Source organism: Carcharhinus amblyrhynchos, chromosome 8, assembly GCF_965287045.1.
Source record: "Carcharhinus amblyrhynchos chromosome 8, sCarAmb.v2.hapA, whole genome shotgun sequence".
NCBI classification, from domain to species: Eukaryota; Metazoa; Chordata; class Chondrichthyes; order Carcharhiniformes; family Carcharhinidae; genus Carcharhinus; species Carcharhinus amblyrhynchos.
Window position 1 is genome coordinate 66,127,003 of NC_137331.1, and position 27,426 is coordinate 66,154,428.

Consider the following 27,426-nt stretch of genomic DNA (forward strand, 5'->3'; position numbering starts at 1 on the left):
ACAAAGCAAACTGTTCATAGAGGAGGAAACAAGAGAGTGCAGAATGTAGTGTCATAGGTAAGGTGTAAAGAAAGATCAACTTAATGCTAGGTATGTCCATTAAAAAGTCTGATGGCAGCAGGGAAGAAGCTGTTCTTGAGTTGGTGCGTGACCTCAGACTTTTGCATGTTTTTCCAGATGGCAGAAAGTGGGAAACAGCATGTCTGGGTGCAGTGGGGTCATTAATTGTGTTGTCTGCTTTTCTGAGGCAGTGGGAAGTGTGGACAGATCCAATGGATGGAAGGCTGGTTTGCACAATGGATTGACCTAGCTTCATGATTTTTTGTAGTTTCTTGTGGTCTTGGACAGAGCAAGAGCCATAACATGCTGTGATATAAGCAGAAAGAATGCTTTTGATGGTGCATCTGTAAAATGTCCATGCCATATATGAATTGGGATAGGTGTGTGTGGCCACAATTTTCCACAAATGTGACCGTAAGATGACCAAGGGGGAAAAAAACCATAGGAGGAGCAGCAAAGCACTATTCCAAAGATGGATATCACATTGCTGGAGAATTTAATCCGTATGCTTGCAGCAGTTTATTTGGACTTTGATCCGTTATTGTTTGGACTCAAGAGTGGCTCTAAAGCATTGGGCCAGATCTCTGACCTCACCCACAGCTGGGATTCTCCAGTCCCGTTTCACTGAGTGGGGATTTGGCTCTGCGCCAAATTCTCCGTTCTCGCTGGCAGCGGCGGTGAGGCATGAACAACCAGAGAATTCTGGCCATTTTCTAGCCATTAACACCAAATCTCAAATTCTTTTCTATGACCTTTGCAATTTTTATCACTAAACTCTTTGTGGAATAAGGTACATTATGTGTATGTCGAATAACAAGTACACAGTGAATATTCACCCTACTAAGTTGCACAGTCAGATTATGTGAATCTGTTAGTGCAGCATGCTTCTAACAGTTTTGCAACACAAGTGTGTGTAGTCATGACATGCCAGCCTTGTGAGTTAATTAATTAAACTGTTTCCAGCACTGACTTACCATGTGTACGACGGCTGAAATTACACTGACTGTGCCTCCATCACTCTTTTCAGCTCAGCACCAAATCAGGAGTACTTATATTCGCTCTTATGTCTGCCAAAAGTCTGCAAATCTGGGAGGTCCTGCACAATGGCATTATGAGCCAGCTTCTGCCCTCTCTTTTCCTTCAATTTAAGTGCTTCACACCCTTAATTAATCACAAAGCTAAACTGCATTGCCCTCCCATTCAACAACAATGAACTAGTCAGGATAGTGAATACTACTATAATGTTCTACTCCTGAATATACAACAGAGCCCCCTGCAGGAAATGTTAAGAGTTCCTAGTCATATCACTTTGGTGGCTGGGCATTTTGCCTCACAAAAAATAGCCGATTAGAGGGAATAAGAACATAAGAACATAAGAAATAGGAGCAGGAGTAGGCCATCTAGCCCTTCGAGCCTGCCCCGCCATTCAATAAGATCATGGCTGATCTGTCGTGGCTCAGTTCCACATTCCCGCCCTCTCCCCATAACCCTTAATCCCCTCACTTATCAAAAACCCATCAACCCACGTCTTAAAAATATTTAGCGAGGCAGCCTCCACCACTTCAACGGGCAGAGAATTCCAGAGATTCACCACCCTTTGAGTGAAGAAGTTCCTCCTCAACTCCGTTCTAAACCGCCCCCCACCCCCTTTTATCTTGAGGCTGTGCCCCCTAGTCCTACTGTCTTTTTTGAGCGGGAAGAGTCTCTCCACCTCTATCCTATCCATCCCATTCATCATCTTATATGTCTCAATGAGATCTCCCCTCATTCTTCTAAACTCTAACGAGTACAAGCCTAGTTTATTAATTAGGTGTGGACTGTAGTCATCAAAGAATCAGAACTGGATACTGAAGCAGTAAGGTGCATTCTTAGTACGGAATAAATAGACAGTGGTGGCGGTGTTGTGGTAAGGTCACTGAACCAGTAATCCAGAGATCCAGTCTGGTGTTCTGGGGATGTGGGTTCAAATCTCACTGCAGCAACTGGTGGAATTCAAACAATAAATCTGGAATTAATTCGACATAATGGCAACTGTGAAACCATTGTTGATGATCATAAAAACGCATCTGGTTCACTAAGGGAAGGAACACCTACTGTCATTACCTGGTTTATATGTGACTCCAAACCCACAGCTATGTGACTGAATTGTAGGGGCCTTAACAAGCCATTCCATTATATAAAAAACATGGACTACAACAGCTAAGCACAACCTCCTCAAGAGCAAGTCGAGATGGACAATAAGTGCTGGCCCAGTCTGTGACGCCCACACCCCACAAAAGAATAAATAAAAAAGACTTGTCTTTACATAACTAAGTGTTCCAGCAGAAACTCAGATTGGTAAGTGTTGTTAACTGGTGTTAAGTAGACACAAACTTTGGTGGCTGGAATCCTGAAGAAAGTAACTGGGTCAGCGGGTCTTGTTGTGGCTCAAAATCCTCACGAATCGTTGAGAGTTTTGTCCGGAACTCCAGAAGTTTTCCTGTCCTGCAATGCATTCCTTAGGATGCAGCCTTCAGGAAGGAAATCTATGAAAAGCTTAATACTAACCTGTAATGTCATAAGATTGCAACACATCATGGTACTATCAATCCATTCACTTTAACAAACAGTTTAAATTAAATCCCACCTGAGCACAAGTATTTTCTACTCTTGGGTTAGCAGGTGTTTTCTCTCTTGAGGAACAAACTAATTTTTATGGAAACATGAAGCAAATAAAAAGATATGGCTAGAGGCAAAAGTAGGTCTTGACTTGAGACAGTTGTATAAATTCAGTGATAACACATCCACAGTCCTTGTTAAATACCATCCCTCCCACCACACACACACCTCCCCCCGCCCCCGCTCCACACAGTCTTATTCCTACCGACCTCTGTAATCTCCTCCAGCCCTAAAACCCTTCTGGAACTTTCTGCTCCAATTTGAGCCTTGTGTATCCTTGATTTCCTTCATTTCACCACTGATTGCAGTGTCTTCATTTCTCTAGACCCTAGACTCTTTCATATTTGGTCTGATTATGTTCCTGTGAAGCATGCTGCGATATTTAACTATGTAAAGTACAAGTTGTTGTTATTGATTACATCAAAGGCTGATTTTGCTTGGGAGAGAAACTTATCTGAATGGCTATCCCAAACTGTGATCCTAGTTGGGAAACAGGCTGTGGGCCTCACTTGTGTCATTCTATCCAATTCTTGGAGCCTACATTTGAAGTTCAGATCATTAGGATAGATGAAATGGAAGCAATGAGCATTCAGGGAGATGAGACTATCTGAGACTTCTCAGGGTGCATGAAACTATGACCCACTAGACTGGCAGAAGAAATTTGCATGGTTTGCTTTTCAGGTGGAGACCAACATTATTGCATAATACAATTTCCCAGATTTACCTGTTTTTGTCCACCTTAATTAGTTCCCAAGTTACTGATAGTTTTAACTTTTTTTTCCACATGTATTTGCATTATGGAGCTTCAAATAGAGAGATTATATCAGAAAAAGATTCATGATAATGTTGTTTATTAACTGGAGCTATTATGTGAGGAAGGAAGCCATTTGGATCTAGGTGCTCATGCCAGTTCTCTGAGAGTGTTGTTCATTTAATCTAATTTCATCATCCTTTTTCCCTGTTTTTTTTTTTACGTAGTGTCACAAGTAAGCTTACATTAGTACTGCAATGAAGTTACTGTGAAATTCCCTAGTCGCCATACTCTGGCGCCTGTTCAGGTACACTGAGGGAGAATTTAGCATAGACAGTGCATCTAATCAGCACATCTTTCGGACTGTGGGAAGAAAAAGTAAAAAAAAAGTTTACTTATTAGTTACAAGTAAGGCTTACATTAACACTGCAATAAAGTTATTGAGAAATTCCTTGAGTCACCACATTCCAATGCCTGTTCGAGTCAATGCATCCAACCAATATGTCTTTCAGTATGTGGGAAGAAACCCATGCAGACACGGGGAGAACATGCAAACAGTGTTCCACACAGACAGTGGCCCAAGCTGGGAATCGAATCCGGGTCCCTGGAACTCCTCAAAACTGGCGCAGACAGTAACCCAAGCCAAGAATCTAACTGGGTCCCCGACACCATGAGGCAGCAATGCTAATCACTGTGCCAAGGTGCTGCCCAAGTGCTTTTAGGATTTTCTTTTCTCAGTGTTCAAATGCAACCATGAATACTGCTACCACTACTATTTTTGATTTGGCATTCTCACAACACCTGCGTAATCACATTCTTCAAACTTCTCTCTTCACTCTTTGGATAACTATTTTACATTTATGCAGTTGAGCTATCAGTTATTTCAGCTGTAGCTATTAAAACTCCTAATCATTTTGAGGTGCTCCAGTTTTTCTAGTCTTGTTTCAAAGCAAAGATCAAAAATTTTTGCCAGCATACATTTTTCTTCCATCAGGCCAATATGTTGCTAATGCCTACTTCACTTTGCCAGATTATTCAATTTTTACTACCAATTCCTTTTTACTTTGTCTCACACTCAGTGTCTTACAAGTGTCGCTCATTCCTTAATTTTCTTTCAAATTTATGTCTACTTTCAATTCCTGAATATTTCACTTCTGCTCTTTTACCATTTTCTGATTTTTTACCAAGGCATTTTACACGTCATTATATGTATGTGCAGCCTGGTCTGTGTTTAATATATTTCTCTTTTTTTCTCTGTTCTGTACCTTTTCAAATGCTGTTGCTCTGTGATATTTTGTTTCAAATAAATGATTTATACATGAAACATCAGCTGATTTTTTTGACAGATGCTGTCTAACCTGCTAAGTATCTCCATTGTTTTCTCTCTTTGTTAAATACCAGTACATTTTAAAACTAAAAACATCACTTGAAAGCTAATTTATTTTCTTTCCTTTTATGCAGATTTTAAGGCAGGATTTTCCAGCCATGCTCACCCCAAGACCAGAGGTCAACAGACCTTTGCATTGTCCTGTCCCGCCGACTACGATTCCTGTGGCAGGCAGGACAGGAAAATTCTGTCTTTTGACTGCAATCTTCACATCCCTCAACAGTAAAACAGTGCAGGAAATGTTGATCCTTAAATTCCACAAGGTTTGTACTGTAATTCCAAAGACGACCTGCAGAATCCTGAGGAAAATAGTAGATAATGCCGATTTCAGCTGCATCTCTCAGTGTTCTTTTGGTCTCAGGCTGGTACCATAATAAGAGACCAGTGTAGGCTGACAGAATTTTAAAGCCATAATGACAACAGTGAAATTATGCAATTTTATGGGATACAGAAGAATATAATGAAAGGATATTTTTAATCAGGATCTCACACTCACCAGATTTAGTCGGTTGTTCTGGCCATTCTACAGGGAACTCAAGCCATTTGTCACCACTCAAATGTACAGGAAGGCTCTCATTAATGGAGTAGCTAAATGTTGCTAGATTAGTTACATTTTGCATCTTAAAATAGCGAAGTAAGACTGGAGATATTGGTGGAGCTGATTTTTTCCCTGGCTTTCCAAGTCCAAGACGAACCTTCCAGGGGCTGCCTATGTCTTCCGGGAGATTAATCTGGAATTTTGGAGTGTTGTGGAAGCTATGTCATTATGTTATTTTAAAATCAAATCCCAGCAGTGTCTTTAAAAACACCAAATATTTTCAATTCAGTTTTAAATGTTGCACCACAATATAGTCGATTATTATTGTCGTAATGTTTGGGGACTAAAACTTGTTAGTCATTCCAACTAGAATCACATCAACATGATTAATTATACCAAGACCAACTATCTAATAATACTGTTAAGTTAATAAAAAATAATTGACAACTTACTCCATGATTTTTTAAATTTAAGGCTTTACATGCTAATACAAGTACATTAATTTTGACATTCCAGACATTCTTTTAAACTTTGTTATAACCTAATGTTTTTCATATCATTGCACTGCAGACTAGATTTTCCTATTCTAGAGAATCAGTGTTAAAACCTCTCTTGCTTTCAATTAGATTAGTTACTTGGAAATGGCTGAATGATCTACTCATTATTTGTGTATTTGATTATTTGAATAGAAACCTTGTGTAAGGGTACGGGGAAAAGGCAGGAGAGCGGCACTAAATCATAATGCTCATTCAGAAATCCTGGTCCTGATTTTACTGGTACGCCCGCCCTGAAATCAGGGCAGATGAATCTTGCAGAATGGCATTCTCTGTCAGCTGTGATTTTACGAGCCTTGGGTGGGCTTGCCGGTAAAATTCCAGCATCTGTGTTGACACAATGAGTTGAATGGTCCCCTTGTGCACCATTATAATTCTGTGATTCTGAGAACAGGAACTCAATAAAGCCTTGTCATATTCACAGATGACAAGAAATTGGAAGAAACTGTTTACTACAGAATGGGTTAGGCAAAATAACTCTAATATTCCCTTCTTGGTTATGCGCTTCACCTTGGAACACTTCTAGTTTGAGTGAGCTCCATCTGCTATGGTGGCCTAAATTTCTCAGTTGGATTACTAAGATGACTCAATTGCATCCTCAGCACCTCTGACAGGTTCTAGAATCAGGAATTAATGAGAGAATCAGGAGTACTGCTCCAGGTCTGAACAGCCTGTACTCTGTGATTGGTCATAGATCCAGCTGTAGAACAAGAATAAGAAAGACTTTCCCTGCACTCTAGTATTCAGCTATACCTGACAAAAAAGACCATTTACCTATTGGCCCTTAATCACTTTTCTCTAAGTCCCTCAGCCCCTCCAGCCTGGGATAGGGCCCAGGGGTAAGCTTCTTTAAGGTGCCAATCTCAGTGTCCCTGAGACATAAGGATGGGAAATTTAAGCAGGAGATTATTTGTCACTAATATCCCAATTCTGTGTCTTTGACCATTGCAGATACAGGCCTTGCTCCAAGCTCCTGAGAAACCCCAGAAATCCTGGGAGAAAAACAAAAGCAGAGGAAGCATAATGCATTGGATCGCCCTAGTTCCTGGGAAATGAGCAGTGCCCAGGCTTTAGGGAAAGTAATATGCCCAATGATGTGGCTGGGACAATACAAGTTAGTACATACACAAGTGAAAATCTCAAGGACATTTTGAAAGTACACAGCATGATCTTTAGCATGAGATTAGTATTTTAGATGGTGCTCTTCATCAGTACTGCTAGCTTCACACAGCATTTGTCACCAGCAGTCTATAAATAGTTTCGGATCTCAGTTGCTTGCATTGCATTTACTTACATCTTATAATACTATAATTACAGGTTTGTTACTTAGCTGCTCTTATTAAGCACACTTAAAATATTTGTCTCAGGCTGAAGGGGATGGTATCTGGACTCAGTTTATTGTCTGATTACTAAGCAAAATATATTTACACTACACAATTGGTGGTTTTCAAATTTAATTTCCAACTTACAAAAATAGAAAACATGTAATTGTGATGCTGAAACCATTGCACCATTAAAGAAGGAGCTTGCATTCATATAGTGCCTTTCACAATCCACTTCACAAGCAATGAAGTATTACGAAATGTTGTAATTGAGGAAAGATCAAACCTCTTTAAAAGGAAGATCAAAATCAATCACCAGGTTGTATGGTGACATCCTTCTGTGACATTCTTCATTTTGTGCAGTTAGCACCTTCTGCTTCGATTCCCGTTTAGCCTGCCCTTATATCTAAAACTGAAAATTTGTAGGAATTTCATGCAGTTTTTATTAGGTGGCATATGATATCAGTGCTACACAGCAACTGCAACCTCCAAGCATCTATCCTTGGCCCCTCTGCTTTTTCTAAATGCTGTACCTTGGCAACATCATCCACAATCAAAGGATCAACTTTAAATGGATGCTGCAGTAAGGAGATTTACCTCTGGTAGGGAACAGTGCCAGAGGATTAGTGGACAACTACTGTTATTCCTATATACAAAAAGGGATTTCGAACAAATCCAGGGAATTATGGACTAGTTAGTTTCATGTCAGTGGTTGGATGAATATCTTTACTGAATCTTTACAGGCAGATTTACCAGAAAAAAATCATTTAGAAACTGGACAGATTAATTTGGTTATATAGAACTCAAATATTTCTGAAAAAAAGAGATATGCTACTGAGGCTTTTAAGCTTGCACTAATCAGGGAAGACACAGACAAAGGGGGCAATGTGAAAGATAAGCTGTGCAAAGGTCGGTCATCGACTACCACCACAGTGACAGGATCCAGGATTAGTGGGGGAGGATGCAGAGTAACAGGTGGCATCTCTACATGTAAATCGGGAGGCACCAAGTAAATCGGAGCCACGAGAACAGTGAGAGGGTGAAGATCAAACTCTGTTTTATAATACAGGTGCAGCATTGACATCTCAACACTTTGGTTTGGCTGTCACTGCCAGCACCCACAAAAAGAGGGCAGCCACCCAATGCCATAAGAGGATGGATGAATCTCCTCTGTTCCACCGGGTTAAGTTATTTCTCATCACTCTCAACTCACATACATCACAAATCCACAGGGGTCTCATTCACTTTGAGCTCAAGGGACATCACCATTCACTCCCAAAGACACCTCAGCTCCTCCACCCATCCTGTCCTCATGCTGTCCGTAAGTACATTGCAGGGGGCTTTAACCACCCCTTCAGGCATTGCTGCATGCTTATTTTTAGCAAGAGGATCCTACAATTGCTCAGTCATCCAGTTGTTCTGCATCTTCTCTAAAATCCACATTAATTTGCAGTCTGCGCCCAAGGGGTAAACGCATTTGGTGGCACATTTGTGGTTTTGCATTGCTTGAATGGGTAAAGAAGGTTCGGAGGCCTGACGCCATGCATGTCAATGGGGCCACTGCTGAAAGTTTTGAGCTGCGGAAGAAAGCTTACTTTTGAAAAACTTCCCCCAGTGCGTGGCCACTTTCCACTCACTTCCTCCTAACATATGGATGTGTACTTGCATCAGTCCATGCTGCCTTGCCCCAGCCATCTTGTGAGATCATGCTGCCAAACATGTCCACCCCAACTGGGCATGGAAACTCTCAGCTATGAGTGCCGTTGCAGAATAGTTGTCTGCATGTCAAATTTCAATGTAGCTAATTGCCAAGTAATGCATTTTGGTAAGGGAAATAAGAGGCCACATACTCCTTGGAAAGAAAGTTGCTCAGGTAGTTATTATAGGTGGTTTAAAGGAAATCCAGATAATTATCTGAAGCAGAAAGCATATATTAAGAGGGTGAGATGAAGGGTAGAAGAGGCATATGTAAAGTGTAAATACTGGTATTGACCTGTTAGACCAAATGGCCTGATTCTGTGCTGTAAAAAGTTTGCAATTCTATTAAGGGGTATAAAGGGGTAACCTGGACAAATGATTCAGAGGTGTGATTCAAGCACCACCACCAACAACTTGGTAGTTTAAGTTTAGTTAATTAAATAAATATGGAGTGAAAATCTAGTAGCCAACCCTAAATTCCCCTCAACTTTCTTGGGACAACATTGGATAGGCCCTGAAAATGGGCACATGGACTGTGCTGTGCAATGAACCTGTGTCTGTTCATTCTGAAGCAGTCTGGTTTCAGGTTGCCTGTTCATTGATACGATTGTCGTATGCAGCCAGCATGAAACACTTCTTTGGTCTCTGCATGTGTGAGCAAGTGATATGAATTGCAAAAGGTTAGCAGAAGCTCAATCTTGCCTGTACCACTTAAAGTCAGCATGCAGCTCTTAAAGAGATGTATTTTGACTGGTGCTTGGACTGGAAGCTTGAAAAAAAACACAAAAATATAATAGCATGGAAGAGAGCAGCTCAAGCTCTCCTTGTTAACAATGGGGGCTATGTTATAGAAGAGTGAGAGAACCCAAAGGTGAATCCAAAGGTGAATCTAGCATTGCCATTGCTAAGTCTCTCATTGTCAACATCCTGAGGGTTACTATTGACCTGATACTTAACTAAACCAGCTATGTAAATACTATGGCTAAAGAGCTGGTCAGAGGTTGGGAATTCTGTGGTGAGTAACCCAGCTCCTGACTCCTCAAAGCCTGTCCACCAAGTACAAGACACAAAGGAGGAGTGCGATAGAATATTCTCCACTTGCCTGGATGAGTGCAGCTCCAACAACGTTCAAGAAGCTTGACACCATCCAGGACAAAGCAGTTCCCTTGATCTGTACCCCATTCACAATCTTAAACATCCACTCCCTCCCCACATATGCACAATAGCAGCAATGTGTACCATCTGCATAATGCAATGCAGCAATTAAAGTTCTTTCAGTAGCACCTTCTAAGCAGGTGACTTCTACTAGCTCCAAGAACAATGGAAGCAGATGCATGCAAACACCATCCCCTGCAAATTCCCATCCAAGCCAAACATCATCCTGACTATCACCATTTCTTCATTGTCACTAGGAAATCCCCTCCTAATAGCTCTGTGGGTGTTTCTACAGCACGTGGACTATAGCAATTCATGAAGCTAGCTCACCAGCACCTTCTCATGGTCAATTAGGAATGGGCAACAAAAATGTTAGCTTGGCCAGCGATGCCCTGTGAAAGAACTAAAACAAAGGATGAGCGAGGTCCTTTATCTACAGGAAACCAGAAGGCTGTCCAGATGGACACAGAGAAGTAAGTCGGAGCAAATAGTCATTGTGATAGGGCCAGAAATGTAATTGAGGATCTAGGTGCAGTACTAGAAGAAGTTTGATGACTTTACAGCACAACTTCCAGGAGAGAACCATGAGTGAAAGGACTATAAGTACAAGAAATGCTGTACGCTCTAAGTCTGACTTACACTCATTTTCAGTGTGGTTTGCACTGGGAACACAACATTGATACATTTTTCCCTTGTTAACTTTTTGTAAAGTACGTTTGGGCATTTTACTACATTAAAGGTACTATATAAATGCAAAATCTTGTTATATATGTCCAGTTCCTGTTGCATAGCTCAGAGAAAGGAATACTGCCAGAAGGGCATTTATCTCAGAGAAACAAATATCACCTGCAGATAAAGACACACTCAGTCCATATCTTGAACTATACCTGTTAACCAGTGGGCTTATTGATGTTACACAAATAGGTACCATTCTGTATTGTAGGCATTAATGACGTACCTCAAATTTCACAGAGTCCACATAACGACTTAGCTCAGTTGACAAAGGAATGGGGTTAGATTTTTTCAATTTTCCAAATATTACCATTTCTAACTCAATCCTATTCACTGTATTGCCATTCAGGTTTGTGAGATAGACTTTCCATTTGCCACCTGGATCAAGAGCAATATCCAATATTAAGCACTGTCGTGTGATTTTTATTTTACAAAAGCAACATAAGATTTACACTGGTCATCAATGTACCTGATTTAAGTTGCTGCCAGGAGGGTGGTTCAATGTATTCACTGCTTGACTGAAGTTCTAAATCAATTGAAGATATTTTTTAGTTAAAGCAAGTTTACTTTCTGAATACTTTCATAACCAGTTTAGTTTCAATCTGCCATTTGATTTAGTGATGGAGGCGGAAGGTGTGCATCACAATCATAACACATTTGCGCTACATCTAGCACACAGTGATACTATTTTGCTTCACTGAGCTAATGAGCTCAATCAACAAAAATTGCACTTTCCTCAAAGGTGTGGGGTAAGTGGAACGGGGGACAGTATTGAATGCTTCTGATGCAAGCCTGCCATAAGTGAGCCAGGAATGGTGGTGGCGGGGGAGGCAACAAAATAGGCCAGGACGTGGATATGTTGGACTGCAGTCTTTAGTGCCAGAAAGAAAGGCCCTAATTGGGATGGAACATTCATCTGCTCAAAGTAAGGTCACATGTGGTAGAGGGCTGTGGATAGCCACAAAAAGGACTCAGACATAGGAGATTCCTTAGGCCTATCTTGGGATCAACTGGCAGGACAACAGGTTGAGTGAAAAACGGTAAGCAGGCCAGTTGGAAGGCAAGTAGGCAATCTAGCTGGGGGTCCAAGTCAGGGATATGGCTTAGAGCCATGAAGATTTTAGGCCAAATATTTTTACCCCCTCTTCCCCAAATAGGGGAGCAGATGGAGTTTTTCCTGGTTGATGGGTCGGTGAGTGGCTTGCCAATGTTGCATTTCCCACTCACATCTTCAGTGAATGCCTACGCGTGCCTGCAATGGTGTGGCACCTGCAATTAAAATATAAATGTAGGAACCTCCAAAGGAAGGTGTAGAATGGTTAGTGCTACAGATTCCCACTAATGAAATCACAATTCATCCAGAGTATTGGCATCAATTAATCTTGCAAATGTTGATCAAATTATCCTCAAGTCTACAGTTCACTACAGTTAGCCTACTTTAATTACTAAGATGCTTCAAACTGTGAATTACTATTGTGACTCTTCTCTTCATCTTTACAAAAGCCTGCAATATTACCCCTCATGTAAATAGGCCAAAATTGCATACTGTGATCAAATGGGGGCCTGACCAAAATATTTTACGAGTACATTAGAATGCTAAATCCTATAAATGCACCATAAGACCACAAGACTATAAGAAATAGGAACAGGGGTAGGCGGTTCAGGCCCTCAAGCCTGTTCTACCATTCAATAGGATCACAGTTGATCTAACATTTCTCACGTCCAATTTCTTGCCCTTTCTATACTCATCCTGTTCATTCAATTGTTTTATAACATTTCTCATGAATTTTTAGAGCTAATTTCTTTCTTTCTCCACTTGTTTTTTTTTGTGAAAGGTGTACATGTAACTGGTATTCATCCAGCCCTTATGTATAAAACTGCATTTCTCAAATGAAACATAATTTGTCAATCACAATCCCAATTCCTTAATGATTTTGATCAATCTGAAGCAGAGAGCATCATGTACAATATAAACATTTGCATAAATCTTAAGATGATCTGCAAACTTGCAGATTTTTGGCTCCAACACCCACATGTACATTATTGATAACAATAGTAAAGGGCAAAATGTTAACAGCCAATCCCTGCAGGAAGCCAGTCTCCAAGCAGAATCAAATCCACCTATAATTACTTTCTGTCTATTGCTTTCCATCCAGCTCTCAGCGCAGCTCAATATTGCCATTAATACTGAAGAATTCAATGTTGCAGAAAGACTTCTTACTTGGTTTCTTGTCAAAACCTTTTAGAAGCCCAAGCAGACAATTTTTCATCAACTATCTTGGTGCCTACTTCAAAAACAAAACAACTGAAATGTGGAATAGCCACTACTTTCCTGAAGCAGTCCTGGATGTTCCTAACATGTTCTTCTCTCAGCTGTCATATATTTTATGATTCCCTCCAGCATCATTTTTATTATTGATGTCAAACTAATGGACTTACCTGGTGCCATCTTGTCTCCTCTTTTAAAAGATGGGGACAGCATCCACTGAATTTCCTTTATCAACTCACTCTGTTATTTACTCAAAGAAATCTATTAAACTTGTCAGATACAAATACTTTTTTTTAAATGACTCAGATCAGCAGACAGATGCAGCAAAGCTGCAGAAAATGCACATATGGCAGAGCTTTTATAAGTAGCTAAGATGGGTGGTGCCTACTACCAAACCTGTCCTGCTTTCATGATCTATCTTTGGCAGATACATCACTTCACTCATATGTTAACTGCTGGCTCTTCTTCACAACTATCATTTAGAAATGATCTGCTTTTCTGATAAGTTTTCCACTATTTTGCCCTCAAATTAATCTATACATATTCCATCAATTATTGAACTTTTCATTACTAAATAATGATAACACTACACTGGTGGTTTATATCCCATTGTCCTTCCCTTTGGTGCTGACACCTGCATGCCTTTTCCAACCTAACTAAGTTCAGGTTATTCCTCTGATTATCATCTATTTTGGGTAGAACTGAGGCATAAAAAGGAGTAAAATGGTTTCTTAAAGGCTACTTAAAGTTTTTGTAACAGAAGTTTGAGAAGTATCTTCCCAAAAATTGCTGGCACTTTAAGGCCTGCTGTGAGCCTAATCTGATATAAGGGAATTGAGTCACGGGGCTTGGATAAACCTCCCCAGGTAGTGGCACTGTTCAGGTTGCTGCTGACCCTCAGATTGAACCGGCAACTCTTGGAAGCAGGTCATAATCCTTAAAAGGAATGGCAGCCTTGGCAATGGCCATTTAATTGATCACTACCAGGAATATAGAATCATATTAGATATACAGAACAAAAGAAGGCCCTTCAGCCCATTGCACATGTGCCAGTCTAAGATATACCTCACTAGGAAATAGCTGAGGCATTGAACAGGAATTTTGTGTCAGTCTTCGCAGTGGAAGACACAAATAACATGTCAAACATTGATGACAAGAAGGTTATGGCAGGTGAGGACCTAGAAACTATCATTATCATGAAAGAGGTAGTGTTGGGCAAGCTAATGGGGGCTAAATAAGTTTCTTGCCTCGGTCTTCACGGAGGAGGACGTGAATAGTTTACCGGGTATTAAAGATAGGAGGATGGTAGGAGTTGAGGGCCTGAATGTGATCACAGTCACTAGAGAGGCAGTGCTTGATCGGCTAGCGGGACTGATGGCGGACAAGTCCCCAGGACTGGATGGAATGCACCCCAGGGTTCTGAAGGAAATGGCAGAGGTGATAGTAGATGCCTTAGTGATTATTTACCAAACTTCACTGGATTCGGGGGAAGTGCTGGAAGATTGGAAAACGGCTAATGTTACGCCGCTGTTTAAAAAGGGTAGCAGGCAAAAGGCAGGGAATTATAGGCTGGTTAGTTTAACGTCTGTTGTGGGAAAAATGCTTGAATCCATCGTCAAAGAAGAAATAGCGAGGCACTTTGAGAAAAATTGTTTGATAGGGCAGACGCAGCACGGATTCATTAAGGGGATGTCGTGTCTGATGAATTTATTGGAATTCTCTGAGGATGTGACTAGTGCAGTAGACGGAGAGGAACCAGTGGATGTGGTGTTTCTCGATTTTCAGAAGGCATTTGATAAGGTGCTGCACAAAAGGTTGCTTCAGAAGGTTAGGGGGCATGGAGTTGGGGGTAAGGTGTTAGCGTGGATAGAGGATTGGCTGTCTAATAGGAGGCAGGGAGTTGGTATCAATGGGTGCTATTTGGATTGGCGGTTGGTGACTAGTGGAGTGTCCCAGGGATCGGTGCTGGGACCTCAGCTATTTACCATTTATATAGATGATTTGGAGGAGGGGGCTGAGTGTAGGGTGTCGAAATTTGCTGATGAGACGAAGATAAGTGGAAAAGCAAATTGTGCGGAGGGTGTGGAAAATCTGCAGAGGGATCTAGATAGGCTAAGCGAGAGTGGGCGAGGACCTGGCAGATGGAGTACAATGTTAGCAAGTGTGAGGTTATCCACTTTGGCAAGAATAATAGTAGGAGGGACTACTATTTAAAGGGCGAAAAGCTGCAGCATGCTACGGTGCAGAGGGACCTGGGGGTCCTTGTGCATGAGTCGCAAAAACCCAGCCTGCAGGTGCAGCAGGTGAACAGGAAGGCAAGTGGGATGCTGGCCTTTATAGCGAGGGGGATTGAATATAAAAGCAGGGAGGTCTTGCTGCAACTGTACAGGGCACTGGTGAGGCCGCAGCTGGAGTACTGTGTGCAGTTTTGGTCGCCGCATTTGCGCAAGGATATTTTGGCCTTGGAGGGAGTACAGAGGAGCTTCACTAGGCTGATACCGGAGATGAGGGGGTTGGACTATGAAGAGAAGCTGAATAGACTGGGTTTGTACCCGTTGGAATTTAGAAGGATGAGGGGGGATCTTATAGAGACGTACAAGATAATGAAGGGGATGGATAGGGTAGAGGTAGAGAGATTCTTCCCGCTCAGAAAGGACAACAGGACTAGAGGACACAGCCTCAAGATAAGGGGGGGACGCAGTTTAGAACGGAGTTGAGGAGGAACTTCTTCACTCAAAGGGTGGTGAATCTCTGGAATTCTCTGCCCGTTGATGTGGTCGAGGCTACCTCGCTAAATATATTTAAGACACGGGTGGATAGGTTTTTGGTAGGCAAGGGAATTAAGGGTTATGGGGAGAAAGCAGGAAAGTGGAACTGAACCACTTCAGATCAGCCATGATCTTATTGAAGGCTTGAAGGGCTAGATGGCCTACTCCAGCTCCTATTTCTTATGTTCTTATGTTCTAAAGGTAGAAAGTCTCCTGACCCTAATGGAGTGCTCCCAGGGCACTAAAAAGATGGTGGGGGAAATAGCAAATGCACTGGTGGTAATTTACCAAAACTTGCTGGACTCTGGGGTGGTTCCCACAAATTGGAAAAAGCAAATGTGACGCCGCTGTTTAAAAAAGGAGGTAGACAAAAGGTGGGTAACTATAGGCCAGTTAGCTTAACTTCTGTAGTAGGGAAAATGCTTTAATCTATCACCAAGGAAGAAATAGCAAGACATCTGGATACAAATTGTCCCATTGGTAAAACACAGTATGGGTTCATGAAGGGCAGGCCATGTTTGACTAATTTGGTGGAATTCTTTCACCAAAGAAAGAACTACATGCACAGTGGACAATGGGGAACCTGTGAATGTGGTGCGTTTGGATTTCCAGAAGACATTTGACAAGGTGCCACATCAAAGGCTGCTGCATAAGATAAAGATTCATGGTGTTATAGTAACTGTATTGGAATGAATAGAGGATTGGTTAACTAACAGAAAGCAAAGAGTGGGGGTAAATAGGTGTTTTTCTGGTAGGCGATCAGTGACAAGTGGTGTGTCTCAGGGATCAGTGTTGGGACCACAATTGTTTACGATTTACACAGATGATTTGGAGTTGGAGACCAAGTGTAGTGTGTCAAAATTCACAGATGACACTAAGATGAGTGGCAGAGCAAACTGTGCAGAAGATGCTGAAAGTCTGCAAGGGATATAGATAGTCTAAGTGAGTGGGCAAAGATCTGGCAGATGGAGTACAATGTTGGTAAATGTGAGGTTATCCATTTTCGTAGGAAAAACAACAAAATGGACTATTATTTAAATGGTAAAAAATTGCAGCATGCTACTATGCAGAGGGACCCAGGTGTCCTTGTGCATGAATCACAAAATGCTGGTTTGCAGGTGCAGCAGGTAATTAAGAAGGCAAATGGAATTTTGTCCTTCATTGCGAGAGGGATGGAGTTTAAAAGCAGCAAGGTTATGTTGCAGCTGTATAAGGTGCTGGTGAGGCCACACCTGGAGTACTGTGTATCGTTTTGGTTTCCTTACTTAAGAAAGGATATACTGGCATTGGAGGGGATGTACAGGAGATTCAAGAGGCTGATTCTGGAGTTGAGAGAGTTGCCTTATGAGGAAAGATTAAGTAGGCAGGGCTATATTCATTGGAATTCAGAAGAATGAGGGGAGATCTTATGATTATGAAGAGAATAGATAAGATAGAAGCAGGGAAGTTGTTTCCATTGGTGGGTGAAACTAGAACTAAGGGGCATGGCTTCAAAATAAGGGGAGCAGATTTAGGACTGAGTTGAGGAGGAACTTCTTCACACAAAGGGTTGTGAATCTGTGGAATTCCCTGCCCAGAGAAGCATTGAGGCTACTTCATTGAATGTTTTTAAGGCAAGGATAGATAAATCTTTGAACAGTAAAGGAATTAAAGGTTATAGTGTGTGGGCGAGTAAGTAGAGCTGAGTCCACAAAAAATCAGTCATGATCTTATTGAATGTTGGAGCAGACCTGAGAGGCCAGATCATCTACTCCTGCTCCTAGTTCTTACATTCTTATTCTAATCCCATGTTTCAACACTTGTCCGTAGGCATTAATGCCTTAGCATTGCAAGTGCACATCTAAATACTTCTGAGGTTATGAAGATCTCTGTCTCCACTACTCTTTCAGGCAGTGAATTCCAGACTCCCACCACCCTTTGGGTAAAGAAGTTTTTCCTTCCATCCCCTCTAAACCTCCTGCCCCTTACCTTAAATCTGTGTCCCTCATAGATCCCTCCATCAAGAGGAAATATTTCTTTCCTTACACTCTTTCTATGCCCTTCATAATCTTATACATCTCAATCATGTCCCCCCTCACAATCCTCTGCTCCAAGGAAAGCAACCCCAGTCTATCCAATTTCTCTTCATAACTAAAAATCTCCAGCCCAGTCTCCAGCCCTGGCAAATCTTCTCTGCACCTTTTCCAGTGCTATCACATCCCTCCTATAATGTGGATTCCAGAACTGCATGCTAAACTCTAGCTGTGGTCTAACATGTGTTTTATATAGTTCCAGCATACCCCCTGCTCTTAAACTCAAGCCTCAGCTAATTAAGGAAAGTATATCATATGCTTTCTAAATCGCTTTATCCACCTGTCCGGCTACCTTAAGAGACAGTGTACATGCACATCAAGATCCCCCTGATCCTCGGTGCTTTCCAGAGTCCTACCGTTAGTCATGTATTCTCTTGTCTTGTTTGTCCTGCCCAAGTGCATTGCCCCATATTTATCTGGATTGATTTCCATCTGCCACTGATCAGCCCATTTGACCAGCCTATCTACAACCTCCTGCAATCTAAGGTAATCATCCTCACTATTTACCTCTCTACCAGTTTTTGCATCATCCGCAGACTTACTGATAACTCTCCTGCATTCAAGTCAACCACTAACAGCAAGGGCCTCAATACTGATCTCTGCGTGACCCCACAGGTCACAGTATTCCAGTCAGAAAAACACTCCTCAAGCATCACCCTCTGCGTCCTGCCACTCAGCCAATTCTGGATCTAATTTGCCAAATTTCCTTGGATGCCATGGCCTTTTACCTTCCCTATCAGTCTTCAGTGTGGGATCTTATCATAAGCTTTGCTGAAATAAGTAGACTAGGTTAAATGCATTGCTCTCACCTACTCACCTGGTCACCTTATCGAAAATTCAATCAAGTTGGTCAGACGTGACCTCCCCTAAACAAAAACCATGTTAACTTTTCTTGATTAATCCCTGCCTCTCCAAATGCAGATTAACTTTATTTCTCAGAATTGCTTTTGATAGTTTCCCCACCACTGAGGTTAGACTGATTGACTTGTAGTTTGCTATTTATCCTTTCCTCCCTTCTTGAACAATGGTACCACATTGGCTGCCCTCCAATCCTCTGGCATCTCTCCTGCGGCTAGAAAGGAATTGAAAATTATCGCCAGCACCCCTACTATTTCCTACCTTGCCTCACTCAACAGCCTGAGATACATTTCATCTTAAAGTTTAAGCTTGCCAGACCACTCAGAACCCTTTCTCTGTCTATATTAATTTCTTCAACTGTATTACAGTCCTTTTCTTTGATTTCTATACCAGCATTGTCTTTCTCACTAGTGAGCACAAACACAAGTATTCAGTCAGAACCCTACCTACGTCCTCTGGTTCCACACACAAATTATCAATGTGGTCTTTAATGGGCCCTACTCTTTCGCTTGTTATCATTTATCCTTAATGCACTTACAAAACAATTTAGGATTTTGCTTTATTTTACTTACCAGTATCCTTTCATGCCCTCTCTTTGCTGTTCTAAATTCCCTCTTGCACATTCTATACTCCTTAAACTTTCTGCTATTTTATGCCCTCAGTGTCTGCCATAAGTCTCCCTTTTCCTCTTTATCCAATGCTGTATATCACTTGATATCCAGGCTCACAGGACTTGTTGGTCCTATCCTTTTTCTTCATTGGAACATGTCGCCCTTGTACTCTCCTTAATTCCTTCTTGAATATGTCCCACTGTTCTGCCACACATTTACCTAAAAGGGTCTGCTCCCAATCAACTCTGACCAAATCATTTCTCACCTCCTCATTGGACACTAGTCCCACTTTGGTACAGGTGCAACTGGCCTGCCTTTTGCAGTCCCACTATTCCCTAAAATGGTCCCAATGTCCCAGAAATCTAAAGCTCTCCCTCCTGCACCATTTCTCCAGCCACACATTCATCTGAACTAACCTTCTATTTCTTTATTCAGAAACACTATTCACTTCTATCTGGTGATGTAGAGAAGCAAATTATTATTCTTATAAATATAGGCTAAGCCTGTTCACTGATATCAGCAGGTGACAGGAACTCTCTAGAAAAGTTACTAATTAAGAATATATTGATATTTGGATTTTGGTATAAATTGTTACCTGTTCCTTTGAATTGGCTTAATTTAAAGTGTGAGTTATTTAATGCTCCTGTAAATGTGTTTTTTTTCTAACTTGCCCATGAATGGTATAGTTCATGGCAGCAGGAATCGGTGACGATGTGCAGCAAGTTCCATGGGGAAAATCGAAAGTGTCCATGTGCTTTGAATGCAGGCTCCTCAGTGCCTTACCTTATGGTTGTGTCCTAACATGCAATCCCTTTAAGGACCACATGATATGGCACATGTAGATCTGGTTTTCCTGGATGTTGCCTTAACAGAGACCAATCTTGCAGTGAGAGCATCAAACAGATGTAATCTCTCTTATTTGTATATGCAAAGAATAAAAGGCCTGCTTCAGGAGGGGCATTGCATGGCAATGTTTTGGCTTTTAGTAGAATGGCAGGCGTTACATTTCCAGTTCATAACAAGCAGGCAATTCCAGCCTGCAATATTGACCGTTTAAGAGACTACATAGCGACATAAAACAGGTGATATATGAGCAAATTTCTTGATTCTTTTTTAAACTTACAAACTTTTCAGCATTTAAAATCTAATAAACTGACTGAAGTTTTAAGAATTCTATTGCTGCAATTTCACTAACCTGTAACTGGGAGGGTTAATGTTGATATATTGTTTGTATCGTTTGGGTTATGTAACCACTCACGTGCCATAAATACATGTTCTATCATTGCATATGTTCCTTCCTTCACAATAATCTTCTCCAGGTACAAATCAGAACCTCTTTCCATTTGGATGGTTAGTTCCTGAAGTTTCCCAACATCAACTGCCTCAATTACCAATGTGTTCATCTGCAAAATGGAATATCCATTGAGAAGTGAAACAGTGAATTAGTGAGAATATTTCATCACAATATGGTGGTTCAGGGTTTAATGCTAATGATGGCAATCAAAGTTGTCTTCTTGTCTGTCTCGATGGAAACTCTCAGTTATAACACTTGCTGTAAATATTAGATATCGATAACACAGACTGCAGTTTCCTAAAAAAGCTTCTGACCCTTTAGGTATAATAAATATTGCAAAATAAAAATAAATTAATCACATAGGCCCCACAGGTATAAATATTGTACCTGCCTGTGCCCACTAATGTGAACATTGTCAGTATATGTGGGGTCAGTGGTTGGGTATCTGAGTTGCAAGGGAACAATGAATTTGGCTATACACATGTGACTGCGGATGCCTACGTGCCCCAGGCTTCAGGAAATCAGGGCAAACTTTAGTGGTGTAAGAGCCTGCTATGAAAGAGGTCATGACGCATTGCTCCCATCAATCCCATCAAAAAGGAAATTGTACCACAACTTCAGCAAACAAAATTGTTATTTTTTAAGGACAGATGCAAGATTCTCTGAGGACTGCGAGAACATTTAGAAAATCATAACACAATCAAGTAAAGTCATCAAGATTTTGCAAAAGGACAATCACATTTGACAAATACATTGGAGTCCTTTGGATATATGAGAAGCAGGGTGAATAAAGAGGAACCAGTAGTTGTAGTGCATTTGAATTTTCAAATGGCATTTGATAAGGTGACATATAAAATGTAAACTACATAAGGTAAGAAGAGCTTTTGATGTTGGGGAATAATATATAAGTATAAATAGAGAATTAGCTAAGTAACAGGAAATAGAGTTAGGATAAAATTGTCATTTTTATATTAGCAAACTGTAACTAGTGGAGTGCAACAGGGTTCATGACTGGAGCCTCAACTATTCATGATCTATAGTAATGATGTGCCTGAACAAACTGAGTATGTTGTAGCCAAATTTACTAACAATATGAAGGAAGGAAGGAAAGCAAATAATGAGGAGGATACAAAGTGCTGAGTTTGTACAGAGGGGACACAGATTTTGGGATTCTCACCTCTTTCTTTGTGGCACAAGACAAGAGCGTAGGTAGGGAGCCTGAATCCTGCACTCCTGACCTGGCTGGCTCTATTGTTTGGGTAGTCATCTCCTCGGTCTTAGCAATTTTCATGGATTTGGGTCAGATTCTCCATGATTCATGGTTTGAGGGCCTTTGGAGAAGTCATGAAACATAAGTTGGATGCACAAATCTCTATAAGGTAAGGTCAAACTTCCTTACTCATGCCTCCAGGGCCCTCCTTGCAAACAAATGTCAACTCATACCCTCTACCCACTGCATACACTCAGGACACTCGTGCCCTGCGTACCAACTCATGTCCTCACGCACACACAACGGCCCTTCATGTCAACTCATATCCCCACCACCAACAGTTCCTCATTTCCTCCCTGCCAACTAATGGCAGTTCTATGTCCTTTCAACCAGTATATGCTATATAGAAACAATGAACCCTTTAGTAACAATAGCACATGTAAAACTGCTTAAGAAAACCACGCTTAACTTTCTTAAAGTGAAACTTCTTTTGCTACAATCCTAAAAATGTTAATCAACCAGATTTTTAAAATATTAATAAGCAGTTGACACCTATTTATTTTGTGCAAATAAACACTGAACCATTGATGAAATAGATTGCAAATTAAACAGCTTATTATAACATCATAAAGCAGTCATTCAAGCAAAATATTAATTTCTCTGCACCTGTCAAACATCTAATCCTTTTATGAAAGTCTGGGCTTTCCATCAAGCATGCATGCTGTGTTATTTTCATACGTGGAAGGGGATTTAAGATGTTAATCCTTGCGACCAGAATTCAACTGAATCTCCTTGTTTAATTTTAAACACAATTAGCCCTAAATTTAACCGCAGTGATTTCCACCATACTTCCAGGCAGACACATTTCATGCAGCGTGCAATTCCTATAAGGCTGAGAGTGCATGTGATTTCCTGCACTCCACTCCCATTGGGCTAAGAAGGGAAGCTGCGTAATAGTGGTGCATAATTTGAAAATATAGACATTTAATGTATTTATTACATTTATACACTCAGGGAAAAAAGAATGAAACAATACTGCAGGCAGTAGATCCCAATTTTCTACATGAAATTGTTGTCATATTCAAAAAGACTTGCTGGGTCTCTGCCTCAGAAGGCTGCAGTAAAGGTTTAGAAGAACTGCAATGGTTTTTGGGTTGTATAATCAATCTTTTGAAATGAAACAAATTACACCTATGTGAACCTGAGGATTATTACATTTTGATAAATCAATATAAACCAGGGGTTTTTATCAAAATACTTACCTGGCAACAATATAAATCTATGCTTCATTATTGGATTAGGAGAATTTTAAATTTATTATGTCTATCAATACACAGTGAAAGTTAGAATCAAATTATGTGACCATGGTGCATTAGTCTTCATACCATTGCTTCTTTATTTACTGTTTGTGTGTTGAGCTTTCTTTTGCCTGTGTCTCCAAGAGATCCTTTTAAAGTTATAGACACATCAGAATCTGGTTCAAACTTAGTGGATGATCCAGTGATGGTGAATAGCACGTACTCCTTCACTGCAAAACACAATAGTAGGCTTACAACTTTGGACATCCTAGTCAATGCACATTTTTCATCATACTTTCTCTAAATCAATGTTAGGTATGTTTATATGTACTGTTCATTTAGGGATATACTCAATGGAGCAACAAACCTGTCATAAAATCAGCACTGTTTATGATTACAGGAAGTTCCGCCACTGTATATCTTTCAGCTTGTGATAAACTGCGCAGGAACAAAAACTCTAACACTTCTTTTGTACTTTGGTGTTGAAGCTCTACCTAAGGGAATTAAGCAATTACAATGACTCTGCAAATTAATTTTGCTGGAAGAATTAAAATTGCATTAAATAAATATGAAATATGAAGGAAATTAAATGGGGGATGTTGTTGGAAAGAATTAGCAATTATACAGGTTAGGGATTTATGATCAGTTATTACTGCCAACAGACATCTTCACTCATTACCTTGTGACAATGCCAAAAGTCTTCATTCCTGGATTCCTTTCTTTCCAATCTTACTTTAGTGATGGCTCCTAATTGCTTATCTATGTTTATTGAGGTCTGGTGCGTGTATCCTCTCTTCAAAGACCCTGCCTCAAGAATTATGGGAGCAGCAGAACCATTCTTGCAGCAAACTGTCAGTACTACCTCTACATCTGTGCCACTGTTTGGCATGTCACTAGTAACAACAAAGACATCCCAGCTCCCTGATGAATGGGCACAAATATGGGTACAGAGTTAATCACATGGCATCATGCAACAGTTACTATGACATACAATTCACATATGTATACTTCGCTTCAGATTCAAAATGGAAGAAAATGATCACAATCCACATCAATAGTAAAATCAATGCTGTTTTCCTTCTGTGTTGTAGAATTATTTATCTACATTTCTTAATGCATCCAAGGCAAACATCTGAGGACTAGCAATGCTGGATTTCTGTTGGAACAAGATGGTTAAATTAAAACAGTGATCAGCTCGTGATCAATCAACCTGTTCAAATAACTCAATGTTTGGAGAAGAAAAACGTGCAACTGGTTTTGTTATAACGGCACTAATAATTTGAATTAGTGAGAGCAAAAATCCTTCACCAATATAAGTCTGGCAGAGAAGATGTCACAAACATCTTTACCAATGAGTTCAATAACTGAAAGTATAATAAAGTCTGCAAGTATGTTGCTGGATTATCTAATGGTCTGTACTTGCACTTAGAAAAAAATGATGCTAGAAGTGTTTGAAATATACCTGACTTTGGATTTGGACAAATTAAAAATGAGCCAGGATTTCTTCTTCTGATTCTGCTCAGTCATCTTGCTAGAAATGAGATATGTCTGGGTATCAGATTGCAAATGGCCTGAGCTCTTGTTGAGATGAGGCCCTCCTTGTTGAATTGCGATTAAAAGTTCACTGTCTAGGTTCATGTGAAAATATCAATGCTCATGAAGTTATACCCCAGAATTAGTCAATGGGTGAAATGAATCCAGTTTCAAACAGATAGGTCTGAGGTTTGAACCCAATTTCAGACTAATTCTGAATAGTTACCATTCTGCATAGTTGGTGTGAGCTTTCAGCATCATTTTTTCTATAGAATAAGCACTAATCATTGGATAATTTAACAATATGCATATGGACTGTATTATACTATCAGAAGTTGTGCCACCATAAGAAGCTTCCCTAGTTAAACTTTGGGATAGGAATTGTACCAGGCAATGGGGGAAGGTGATGGTTCGGAATGTGGAGTTAGCGGGAAAATTCCTACTTCTCCTGAAGCCACAGGAAAATAATTTTAAAAAGAATGAACAAATCTGCTGAAAATTCCTTACACCTGTCCCACACATTGGAACCAAGGCAATGGGGTCCAAATTGCCACACTTTAGGAACATCATGCCTGTCTTGGGAGATGGCGGAGTAGTGGTAATATCACTGGACAAGTAATCCAGAGGATCAGGCTAACGCCCTGGGAACATAGGTTCAAATCCCACCATAGCAGTTGGGGGAATTTCAATCTGGAGTTCAAAGCTAGTTTCATTGATGGTGACTATGGTAACTACAATCGAGAGTCAGGAAAAGAAATCTGGTTCGCTAAAGAAAAGGAAATCTGCCATTCTCACCTGACACACAGCAATATGGAAAGTTCTTAACTGCTCTCTGAAATCAGTTCATGAACAACAAATGCTGGCCATATCAGTTCTGCGCACATTCCACATTAGATTTTTTTTTAAATGTTCATGAAGCCTAAAAAACGATCTCCACAAATTTAGCAGTGGACCAATATTTACATGGATTGTGCCCATTTTACCCCCAAAACAAATGCAGCACCTCATAACTTTCAGTCTAATGTTCAGAATCTTATTGCTATAGCTGAGAGTCAGGTCAATATTTGGGTCCCAATTGAACATGGGTTTAAAATGTGCCACCAGGGTGAATCTTACACGAGAAAGCCAATTAAGGAGTTCCCCTCATGTGAGGATGACCGGTGGATTCCTGAGATGGGGGCTCATTAAGATTGCCTGGAACACTCAACAAGCAGCAGCCTCACCATGGAAGGTGGGCACTGTTACAACAGGTAAGATGGTGGGGTGGTGTATCAAAATGGAAGTGCTCTCTCACACCTGACTAAATCATAAAAAGCAGAAGGCCTACAGTTCTTAGGGTTATCAGTCTGTAGGAGAATCCCCTCCACAAGAAGTTTTATGGTTAAGGCTGTAGCTTTTTTATACCTGTGGCTCAATCACTAGGGTAATGAGAGTAAGCACTGAAGGCCCTCCAGCTTGCCACTGGGAGGCTGCTTCATAAGTGCAAGCCAATTCATTGCCAGTAAGATACAATCAGTCTTTGAAAAGTACCCCTAAGTAGGCCTTTAATTTATTGAATTCACTCCTGCCAGTGTTGAATGGGCAGCTGCAATCACTGTAAATCCGTGCCTGGCAAAAATGCATGGAGGTAGGACACAGTGGGGAACAAACTTGCCCTTCAACTTTCCAAATTTCCCCTCCCTGTTCACAAAGCAGTCGCTATGACGCTGATACGATTCCACCCATCATCTTCATAACAGGAAGGATTAAAGGACACTGAGTTGATAAAAAGACCAGAGGTATTTTCATGCTTTCATGAAATACACATAAATGCACTATGCATTGTTTACTTCCACTATCGTCTACAGATTTCAGTTATCAATGTCAAGTATGATTAAATCAGATGTTCATTTGGCTAGTTTCTACATATATGAAGGCATTCTGCATTTTCCTCACAACTTAGTCAGCTTTGGTTGCGCATTATGAAATAATGCCTTGCAGAATTTGATTCTGTAGCACCACTAGTTTGGTTCTACTGGAGCTAAGGGCATATAAAAATTACACAATTTCCAGCATCCCTGCATCAATTGCCATGATGTATGAGGCAATATTGTGGGTTCACCAGGCACGGGTCTGAAGCATATAGAATTAGAAAGGTCATGATATCTGTCAGTGTCTAATGCTGATTTGGTGCACACCTTGTCACTTTTGACCTCACAGGTCCTGTTAATATGCTCGCTTGAACATGCACTCAGCTGCTAAAAGGACTGCTCCCCCCACCCCTTCCCCAGCCAGTGTTACGTGTTGTCATTACCACTCACCTTTCTTGATGTGGTACTTTTAATCATCTACTTGCAGTAATGGATGTATTATGTTGCTGGGGGAGTTGACAGAAATACTTTCAGTCTTTAGTGAGTGGAGCTAGACTTGTGGAAGGGTTAGTTTTGGTTTGAATGGCCTCTGAGTGCACCAATTCTTCCAGTTGTGGAGGCTGTTGGTGCAGTTCTACTTGGGCTGCAGCATCACAGGGAAATGGAGCCAGGGAAGCAAAGAGGACAAGTTATTTGTGGATGGAGGAGGAGGAAGGGCAAAGGCATCCAGTGCATCATCGCTCTAGAATGCTAGCTGTGAGTAACTTATAGATTTTGGCTTCCCTGAAGGATTATTAAGATCAGCATA

At 40.8% G+C, this 27,426-nt stretch overlaps 1 protein-coding gene across 1 annotated transcript in view; it reads right to left on the reverse strand.

Moving 5' to 3' along the window:
- The window catches only part of LOC145346375 (lipoxygenase homology domain-containing protein 1-like), a 71,807-nt gene extending 49,813 nt beyond the window's left edge, over window positions 1-21,994 (reverse strand). The window contains exons 1-2 of the mRNA XM_080193535.1: window positions 21,905-21,994; window positions 20,629-20,836 (exon numbers count right to left, since the gene is read on the reverse strand). Of these exons, the coding sequence (XP_080049661.1) occupies window positions 20,629-20,836; window positions 21,905-21,994 (298 nt within the window). The remainder of the gene's footprint in view (window positions 1-20,628; window positions 20,837-21,904) is intronic.
- Window positions 21,995-27,426: the final 5,432 nt, after the last annotated feature.